The sequence below is a fragment of the Aptenodytes forsteri genome, unplaced genomic scaffold, assembly GCF_000699145.1.
Source record: "Aptenodytes forsteri isolate BGI_AS27 unplaced genomic scaffold, ASM69914v1 Scaffold325, whole genome shotgun sequence".
Taxonomy (NCBI): domain Eukaryota; kingdom Metazoa; phylum Chordata; class Aves; order Sphenisciformes; family Spheniscidae; genus Aptenodytes; species Aptenodytes forsteri.
The window spans coordinates 168915-179026 of NW_008795575.1; the positions used below are offsets into that span (position 1 = coordinate 168915).

Consider the following 10112-nt stretch of genomic DNA (forward strand, 5'->3'; position numbering starts at 1 on the left):
TCGGGAAGACGGCCCAGCAAAGGGGTCCAAGGCGCTGTCCCAGCCCGCCTGTCCCACTCAGCAGCTCCCCTCCCTTCCTTGAAGGATGCTGATTTAGCGACTCCCCAGTGCCCCCCAGGATCCTCTTGTTCAGCCCCGGGAAGAGGAGGGACTAGCGTTGGTTCCTGGGTGCTCGCCCCCGGCCGCTGTTGCCAGTGCTGAACTTGCCTCGGATCCAGCGCCTCCTCGCTGACCTGGATCCGTCCATCTATCCCCGTCGCTCTTTCGCTTTCAAAGGTTGTCTGGCTCTTTTGATAGAGGCGCATCAAAGAGCGGGTGGGAGTGTTCACCACCAAGGGAGGGCCAGGATGGACGAGGGATGCTTTCACTGGAGCCTCTGGATGTCAAAAAGATTATGAAAGTGACAGCTCGGAAGGCGAGGAATGAGCTTTGTGATTTGTGGTCCTAGAAAAAGCTCTTAAACCTTTAAGATCTTGACGGGATTTTACATGAAAACTGCAAGGACTTTCCCTCTGCTTGTATGTCTTGAAATACGCCATCCCTTCTCCAGGCTTGGTCTTGCAACTTGTTGGCTAAAGGAAACTCCTTACAAGATGAAAGTGGCTTGTGCTCAGCTGATAGGGTCATCGCCATGGGCAGGATGCTGCAGGAGGAGTGCTGCCTTTGCCAGGGCAGCTAAAGAGGAATCTCCCCCAGGAATTCAGTTGATCTTTGAAACTTTGCAGCAAAATAACTCTCCTTTCAAAAGCTTAAAAAATAGCAGCGTGCTTCCTTCTCACTGGGACTCAATCCCATAGCAGGCTTGGGTAGGGAAAGCTTGGGACACTTCAAGGTGAACCAATCCAAAGGCAAATGTTTGAGGGTTTGTTTCTGTAATGAAAATGTTGCCAAGAGATGTTACGACTGTGTAGGATTAGAATAGGAGTGTAGGATTAAAAGCAACCCCTTTGTCGTTAGGCCAGTGTATTGCAATCACGGGTAACCTGGTGATTGAGTTGAATCCAGAGGAGCCACAAGAACATTCACGCTGTGCCCCCATACCTGGCGGTAAGCCCCCTCAAAAACCATTATCCACCTTTAAAATGTTCAAAATCTGAGAGAAAGAGATGAGGAGAAGGCAAGAACATCTGAGCATCTTGCTGCTTTATTTTCCCTGGTTTGTTCTCTTTCCAAAATAAGTAATTCTTGGTTGGCTGAGACCAAATAGTCCCAGGAATTTTGTTTTCCCATCTGTGTAATAAGCCTCTGCAAATAGAAGTTTGTGCTTTCCTGATCTTCTTTATTTATCACTCCACTAACTATTCAAATCTCCAACTCCTAGTGGTTTCCTACAAATTTTCTGGTGCCAGAGCACAGTGTTGTGGGGCAGGTGGGGAGGAGAGACAGGCTGATAAAAATCTGTACCTCATTGTTGCTTTTCCTTGTTGAAGTTTTCTCAGAGTAAACTGTTCTTAACTTATTCTTGACTTCAGCACAGTCATCTGTAGTGTGGCTGGACTTAGAAAAGTACAGGATGCTTTTGCAAACTCCAACTGGTGTAAGAAACGGGTCTTTTTTACAGGGTTTAGGTAATGCCTTGAAAGGGTTTCGGGACATGGAATGGGAAGATGCAGCAGGACATGGGTGGTGTTGACGGACTGCATCCTTTCTCCTGGAAGAGAATTTCAGAGTTGATTTACTTGTCTTCTCTACTCCAGGTCTTTCCAATGGTCCTGAAGCAATGGAAGTAGATGGTCTCCAGGAAGTCCCCCTCTGTAGCTGTCGAATGGAAACCCCCAAAAGCAGAGAGATCACCACGCTAGCCAACAACCAGTGCATGGCCACAGAGAGTGTGGATAACGAGGTAGGAGCCTGTCTTTCAGCTTCTCGCAGACTTTTCTGCTGAGGACAGAGACATAAAGAATAAAATACTGTGCCGGGAACATGTGTCGGGTCACACAGGGGCTCTGCAGCTTGCTAGACTGGGAACCCACTGGTGTGCGGGAATGGCAGGGCAAGCATCTCACTCGCTAAGCTGAGGGCTCCGGCACTCTGCGTGTATCGCACAGTCGGGTTGAAGCCACTCGGAAGGGAGGAGGTGGCAGCTGGAGAGGCACTGGGTGGATCTCTCCTGCTTGTCCTGGCCTGTGCGGCTGGATCAAGTTGATGTAACAGGCACACTTCAGGCCAAGTGGGCTAAAACACATTAGCATGCATCAAAGTGAGAAAATCCTATCGGAGGAAGCTTGGAGCTGTTTCTCTTGACTACGAAGGAGCTGATGCAAACCTTTCCGTAGCCAGCTCTTGAGTTTCGGGAACTTGGCATGCCCTCCGCCGGCTCAGTCTGCCCCAGCCTTCCTCTCTCCTCCTCCCCCAAGAGGCTTCTGTTACAAAGCTTCCTATGTCCTGGCAGCCCTGCGCAGCCTCCAGGTCTGGCTGATTGAAAACGATTGCACTTGATGGCTTTCAGTTGAGCACAGCTGGGCTAGTTGGGCTCTACTGGTTCCAGAAGTGTGGAAGTAAGTGGCAGAAGTGACTCCCTCCCAGAGTCTGGAAAGTGAGACTGCAGGACAGGAACACACTCGCTAGATCCTCTTTTTACTGGGAGGCACGGGGGTTTCTTTTAAGCTTCAGCTGAGCCGCAGTCACACTGCAGCTCTCTGATACTTGCTGGTAGTAGGGCAAGGAGTGAGAATATCCCGAGTTCTCCTGTAGGATCCCAGGAGAAGGGTGGATGGAGGGAGAAAGGGATAATCAGGTTTGCAGCCCAGTTCTGCTTCTGTTAGTACGTGCTGGTACCTATAGAGAAAGGAATTTCCAAAGCATGGCAAAATTGATTAATTAAGGAGAATGCCCTGGAGACTTACAGGAGAGAGGGGGACCCCAGGGTTTTTAAATAAACAAAAGGTATATGAAAGAGTTCCTTCTTGCGTATACAGCGGTTTGACAGTTCTGTCCCTGGATAAATCAGAGAGAGGAATAGCAAAGGCCATGCTTTATGTTAGATTCCTTTTCATAATGGGATAAGGGACTCATAGATGTTATAAGGATATTATTCGTGTGAATAGTGGGTTCTCCAGACTGTCATGTCCTTGAAGAATGTTACAAATAGTTGTGAGCGCCCTGCTGCACTCTCTAATGGTTGGAAAATAGCAATTAAGAATTTTGTACTTTTTTAGAGTTTCTAACAAATAATATAGTGTGACATAATAATGCAGGGACTTTCTCAGACAGACAGTGCAGCTTTTCACGTATTAATCAGATTTCCTCAGCTCATAAGTAAAAATCAGTGGAAGGGTCCTCTCCCGCCACCCCTGCAGCCCCTGGGTTCTGTGTGGTGACGGTGATCAGTCTAGCCAGGGTGTCACAACCACGGATAGACTTTGCAGCTGGAATTTGGGTAAGTTGAATCAGAGATGCTAGGGGTAAATGATGAGCCTAGGTTAAAATCCGTTCTCTTTTTCTGTAGGGGTGTTGATTCTGCAGGAGAAGTGGAGTTTAAAAAAATTAGAGAGAAAGTCTAGTTTTGTTGAGGAAAAGGCAGCAAATCAAACCTCAGCTAGACCAGAGGGACAGTCTGTTGGTGATGAGCAGGCACCGTGTTCCTGACTGACTCCTCTGCTCATGGTGGCAGCGCACAGTAAACCATGCACAGATTTCGGTAGGGACGTTTCCTTGTAGCAGCCTTCCATGTTTATATTTCTAGTTTGTAAATGTCCTTTGCCAAGCATCTGGGGAAAGCAAGGTTATTATCAAGAGGAACTTACAGAACCCAAACAGCGTTGCGTCATGCTATCAGGTGGCAACTGGGATGTGAAAATGTCGTAGGTGTATGAATGGGGGCAGCAGAAGCAAGCGCTGATCCTTCTGACGCAGCAGAGCGAGTAACACTGATTGGGAAAAGTGAACCCCAGTTACGGAGCCTGCTGTCATTAACAGAACAAGGTGGCGCACGAGAAGACAGCTTTTTAAGCCCAGAGCTATACATTGGTGAAATCTTTCGGAAAACATGCTCAAAATGTGACTTTAGTTGAGCTCTCGTGAAAGCCTGGCTATTCATCCCTGTGGTCTGGGCAGGGGCCAGTGCTGGAACCAGTACAGACGATAACTTCGCTGGCAACGAAGAGCAATTATTTTTCCCTTTATCTTCCTGTGACTTATACTTTTGAACAGTAACAAGATTTAGTGCGTATGGTCTTGTTCTCTTGGTCACCGACACCCGCTCTTCCTGGCAAAAGGAGAGCGTATGTTGTGTGAGTCAGGCCCATGGGACTGCCCCTTCTGTGGCTGCTTGGCTGTTGCGTATTTCCAGTTACGATTTTTTTTTTCTTGCAAGGAACAAACGATTCGGGGTCCACATGCATGTTAGTTAGTAAATGATGCATTTCTTCCTGTGAGAGCAGCTTTCACAGCTTCCTGCTGCACTGCTAATGCTATCTGGCACACTTCTGAATTACTGTGAAAAAGCCAGGGCTCATCAAGGCAGTGTGCAAAATCTTCCTCCGCACAAGCACAGAGAGTGTTTTGGTCTCCAGTAATTTCATTTCCTTTAATTTCTCCTGTTCCAGCTGGGCCGATGCACAAACAGTGTGGTTAAGTATGAACTGATGCGCCCGTCTAACAAAGTCCAGCTTTTGGTGCTGTGTGAGGACCATAGAGGGAGGATGGTGAAACACCAGTGTTGCCCTGGCTGTGGATACTTTTGCACTGCAGTAAGTCCGTGCTCTCAATCTAGGGAAGGGGGTACCTGTCGCAGTAGCTGGAAGAGCTGAAGGTGGAGATGGTACCTAAAGGGGTTTACTGACTTCCTGGCATCAGCTCCACCTCGTTCCACAGCACGTCAGGTGGTGTTTTCAACAGGAATGTGTGTGAGGGTAGCTGCAATTGTCACCTTTATCTTCCTGGAGACCCCAAGGGGTGTTACTGAAGGGTTTTCACTGGGGTTTCACACGCTGGAAGTCTTGCCTTAGGAATTTCATTGGAACAAGGTTTATTTTTTTTCTTTCTCTGTACAGATCAATCACATAAAAAATTGTGTTAGTTTGGTTTGTAAATGAATCTGTGTTCACAAGAGTGGTTCTGTCCCCCGGTCTGCTCATGAGGGTTTAGACGGGAAACCTGAGTGAAGGCACTGGAACAAGGCAGTGTTTGAGATCTCCTGCTGCTTCTTCCGCCTCTGCCACTGAGGCTTCTAATAGCGTTGGTCCAGTCCTTTAAGTCGTCAGCGTCCTAGCTTCCCTGGTGGTAAAGCTGAAAAACACCAATTGAGGGCTTCACGGGGTGATGGGGAGGCTTAATTGTCTGATGCTAGTGTTCTTCAATGAAAGATGCTACAGTAGTCTCAAGCATTATTGTAATTGTAATAAATGGAGCCATCCTGGGTTTTCATGCTGAGTCAAAGATCATTTAAAAGATAAAATCCTCAAAACCCTTAAAAGGCACTTTGCAAAGCTGAAATAGGGGTAATTAGATTGCTTGGGAGGACCGTGAATTCGGGAGAAGAGTGGGTTTTAACTAGCCTTTCCTTACATGCTCTTACATCTCTGAGTGACGTGTCATAGGTCACACAGGTGAATCTGGGAGTGTTTGTCTGTGCTATCCATCACTAATAACACAGAGCACAGTAGGGCTTCAGGTAGCACTAATAGCACAGAGCAATGAATCCTGGGGTACCTTCAGTTCAGTTCAGAGGACTTTGCTGGAAAGGGAAAAGAATTTTAAGAAAAGTTGCCGAAGTTTGTTGAATGAGCAGTCAGCCACATTATTGGGGTTAAACAGCATATGGGGCTGGTTCAAGCAGAGAAGTCGCATGCTTTAGGTTACATTGGGGTTAACAGCTGATTTAATGATATTCGCGTAGGTCCTTGAATGGTTTGTGCGCAGCTTTGTTAGGTAGTTTTAATGCTGGCTCAGCACGCAGGTCTGAAGTTTTCTTTTCCAGTTTTGGGGGCGTCCTTACAGTACACTGGCACTTCTAGAAACATAAGCGAGAACTTCAAGCGTTAGAGGAAAGAGCTGGATATTGGGACTTCTTGGTTCTGTTTCCCAAACGCAATTAAAAAACTTGCTTTGCAGTCCCTAACCAAGTGAGTTTTTTCCCCGTTACCTTGGTTTTGTTCTCTTCTAAAGAAGTGGCAGTGCTTGCTTACTGTATTGGAAGCGCCAGGGACAAGAGTGGTGGTGATTGAAGTGTTTAAGAGATCTGCGGACGAAGCATGTAGAACGGGTAAGGCACGTAGTGACCAAGGTGTGAATTTCTTCTCTGTGGTTTTTTTAGGGCACTTTCATGGAGTGTCAGCCGGAGAGCAGCATCTCCCACCGTTTCCACAAGAACTGTGCCTCCCAGGTCAACGACATGAGCTACTGCCCACACTGCGGGGAGGAGGCCTCCAAGGCAAAGGAGGTGACAATAGCAAAAGCAGACACAACCTCAACGGTGTCGCTGACCTACGAGCAGCAGAAACCAGCGGCTGTGGAGGGAAGGGCCGACACCACGACGGGGAGGTGAGCTTGGGAGCACGTGGCGATCTCAAACCTCACGCCAGACCGTGCTTTGCATTTGAACGCTTGTGCTCCTCCTGATGGAGCAAAATGCTTTCTGGTCCTGCTCTGACAAGCCAAACTCAGCTGCAGGAATCTGCAAGTGTGTTTTGTGTTGCTCGTTGCTCGTTTTGTGTTGGAGAAGAGTGCGGCAACCACAGGGTGAGCTGGGGCAGAGGCTATGAAGATAGGAGGGGTTTAGGAGTTAAAACCATTCCTTCCACTTATTGTTAGGAATGGAGTAATAGTGGAACGAGTTGATGTTGCCAGGTCTGCTAAGTGACAGGGAAGTTCATGCAGTACCTAGTTGTAGCTCCTGACTTGCACCAATGGGCGCAAGTATAAAGAGAGGATGAAAACACAGAGGAAGACACAAATCAAGCCACCCCTGCGTTGAACAGTGCTCCGACTTCCTGTCCGATCTGATCTTCTTCTGGTGGCTTTTATGACTTGCCACATTTTCCTGGGTTTCCTGTAGCACAGAGTACATCAAAATGTAATAATAGGGTAGTGCAACTCCTTTTTGGGGCAAGTTCTTACCGAAAAGGCTGTAAAATAGATTGGTTTGTGTTTCGATTTCACTTACACTTATCTGTATTTAAAATCCATTTCCTTTCCTTCTTTGGCATAAGATACACACTGTTGTGTATTTTTAATGGTTGTGCTTTGGCTGTCTCTTATTTTTTCTCTTCAGTGGCACTGGGACGCGGTTGTCAGAGGAAGACAAGCCAGAAAGTTCGGCTGCTGAGGGGTTTGACATGGCTGGGTCTTCAGTTTTTCCAAAGCCTACTGCTAGTCTGACCCAGGGACCAGTTAAAGAAACTCTGGAAAGTGCCCTGATTGCCCTGGACTCTGAAAAGTAAGAAGACGACTGCTGGGTCTTTCCAGTTCCCAGCAAAGTTGCTTAATCTAGAGAAAACTGAGATTTAGCTTCTCTGGATTTTGGCCCCACTTAGACCTTTTTTTGTTCACTTCAGTCATTTGTCACCCCCAACAGATTACTGATTCAAGAGAACAGTTATAGCTCTAAATGTCTTATTGATTTGTCTGGAATATTTGTTTTTTTACTGGCCCTCCAACCGCAGCTGTAACTACTAGAAGTTCCCGTTTACAGTAGTAAGACCCAGAATTTGTTGATGAGCGGCACTGAATAGATATGGCCCTCATTAGAACAAGGCTGCCTGCGGTTGGAGCTGGAAGTTTTAAGACCTCCTTCTGGAGACTTGTTCTTGTGTTTTGCTGGCACTCTGGAGCTGTACCATAGGAACAGACTTTATCATACACATGGGGTAGCAGTGGGGTGGGGTGAAATGCCAGGAGTGTTCTTCAGTGAGTATTAATTATGCCTCTTTTCCCCACTGCTGCAGACCCAAGAAGTTACGGTTCCATCCAAAGCAGTTGTACTTCTCTGCGAGGCAAGGAGAGCTGCAAAAAGTCCTGCTTATGTTGGGTAGGTGGCTCTTTCCCAGGACACTGCATGTCTGGCAGTACTCCCAGCTCCTGCCAGGCAGCTGCCAGAGTCCAGTTCCCAGCATGGCAGCACGTCATATTCCCCACTGCCCCTTGTGAGTGGAGTTGGAGGAGAAAGCCACTTTTGCAAGTGATGTGTCATTGGAAATGGCTTCATCTTTCTGTGAAATGTGGACCTGCTCCCAACTTGTTTCTGCATTTGGGCATGGTTTTATCCAGAGAAGCTGTTCCTGTCCCCAAATGTGATTTTTCCAGTCTGACAGAACTTCTCCTGTCCGTGCAATGGGATAGTTAGGTATTTGCATCCAGTAGAGAGGAAAAAAGATGGGAATCAGCTTAAGGTGAGACCCATCAGCAAGACAGCAGGAAGGAAGAGCCCTTCAATACACAGGGTTTGTTTTGGGGCTACACAGTTGTCTGTCACCAGATGACTTTGAGCTGCTGAGCTTGTTTTTACCAACAAATATTCCCGAGGAATCTCCTGCTTTGAAGGACACAGTGTTTCCTTGGGATAATTTCCTTTCCACGCCAGTACTTTGCGGTATGTTTTTGGATGCTTTCTGTTCTTTTCATTTATCAGATTCTTCTTTTTTTTCTTCTAGTGTTAGCTTCATTGTTCGTGTCTTCAATAGCACAAAAATGTTATTCATTGGTATTTAACTACGGCCTCATCATACGCAACGTGTTATCATGTCCAGACATCTTTGTCTGGCTGTCATCATCATCTGTCAGTCTTTGCACAGCTGTGAGAATCTCTGGCCAGATCCTGAGCTCGTGTTAGGAGAAGCTCCATCCACTTTGTAGCCCTGTGTTTGTGGGGATGCAATGAGGATCGCTAATATTAATTGCAGTTAATAGTGGTGAGACAAAAAGGCCAGGTAGTACTGACTCTCTGTTGTTTCCAACTTCTGTGTTGCTTTAAACAGCATATTTTTTCCTTTTTATCCTTTTATGGTGTTCATAGAATGGTTTGGGTTGGAAGGGACCTTTACAGGTCATCTAGTCCAACCCCCCTGCCATGGGCAGGGGCATCTTCAACTAGATCAGGTTGCTCAGAGCCCCGTCCAACCTGACCTTGAATGTTTCCAGGGATGGGGCATCCACCACCTCTCTGGGCAACCTGTGCCAGTGCTTCACCACCCTCAGCGTAAAAAATTTCGTCCTTATATCTAGTCTAAATCTACCCTCTTTCAGTTTAAAACCATTACCCCTTGTCCTATTGCTACAAGTCCTATCACCAGTGGTGTTTGGTTTTGCTGCATTGAGAGATAGGGAATTGTGAATCTGAGGGAGACGGCCTGTGTAGAAATTGTAATGCCTTAAAGGTATTAAATTCCATGGTGTTTCTGAAGCTTTTGGTTTGAGGGCTGTTGCATATCGAATGTCCATGGGACTACCCTGAGAGCTTTCTGGCTTGAACGTGTAGTGAGTCATGAGGAGGACTGAGGATGGGCTGGGAACCCGTCCTTTAAAAGCCTTTAGTTGAGAGCTGGTTCTCCTGTTAGGCTTTTCTCTAATCTCTGAATTGTGGTTGAAAGCATCTCTGCTCTGTTTTTCAGTGGATGGAATTGACCCTAATTTTAAAATGGAGCATCAGAGTAAGAGAACCCCTCTCCATGCTGCCGCCGAGTCTGGCCACGTGGACATCTGCCATATGCTGATTCAGGTCTGTCTCCACTTATGTTCTTCTGTACAAGCAATTTTCCGTGGTTTTTGGTCTCCTGCCCCACATGGCTAAAGCACACTTGGAAATCAGCACTGAACCATTTCTCCTATAAAAACCTCCTTATTCTCAGGGTTTGCTGAGGGAGGAGTGGTGGAGGAGTAGCGTGAGGTCTTAGAGGACATGACTGAAGCCGTCTTTCTAGGCTGTTCTCCAGTCAAGCTTCACTGTCCGGGCAGTGAGCATGTGAAGCTTCGATGTAGGGCACTGTGGAGCATGTGGGAACCTACGTGCTTGTCCTGGCTTTGGCTGGGATAGAGTTAATTTCCTTCCTAGTAGCTGGCACAGTGCTGTGTTTTGGATTTAGCATGAGAATAATGTGATAACACACCGATGTTTTAGTTGTTGCTGAGCAGTGCTTACACTAGTCAAGGACTTTTCAGCTTCCCATGCTCTACCG

General features: G+C 47.0%; 1 protein-coding gene across 1 annotated transcript in view; it reads left to right on the top strand.

The window, feature by feature from the left end:
• Window positions 1–10112, top strand: part of EHMT1 (euchromatic histone lysine methyltransferase 1) — a 74394-nt gene that overhangs the window by 41064 nt on the left and 23218 nt on the right. Inside the window, exons 9-14 of the mRNA XM_019472843.1 lie at window positions 1659–1843; window positions 4548–4691; window positions 6257–6483; window positions 7214–7378; window positions 7887–7969; window positions 9549–9655. Of these exons, the coding sequence (XP_019328388.1) occupies window positions 1659–1843; window positions 4548–4691; window positions 6257–6483; window positions 7214–7378; window positions 7887–7969; window positions 9549–9655 (911 nt within the window). The remainder of the gene's footprint in view (window positions 1–1658; window positions 1844–4547; window positions 4692–6256; window positions 6484–7213; window positions 7379–7886; window positions 7970–9548; window positions 9656–10112) is intronic.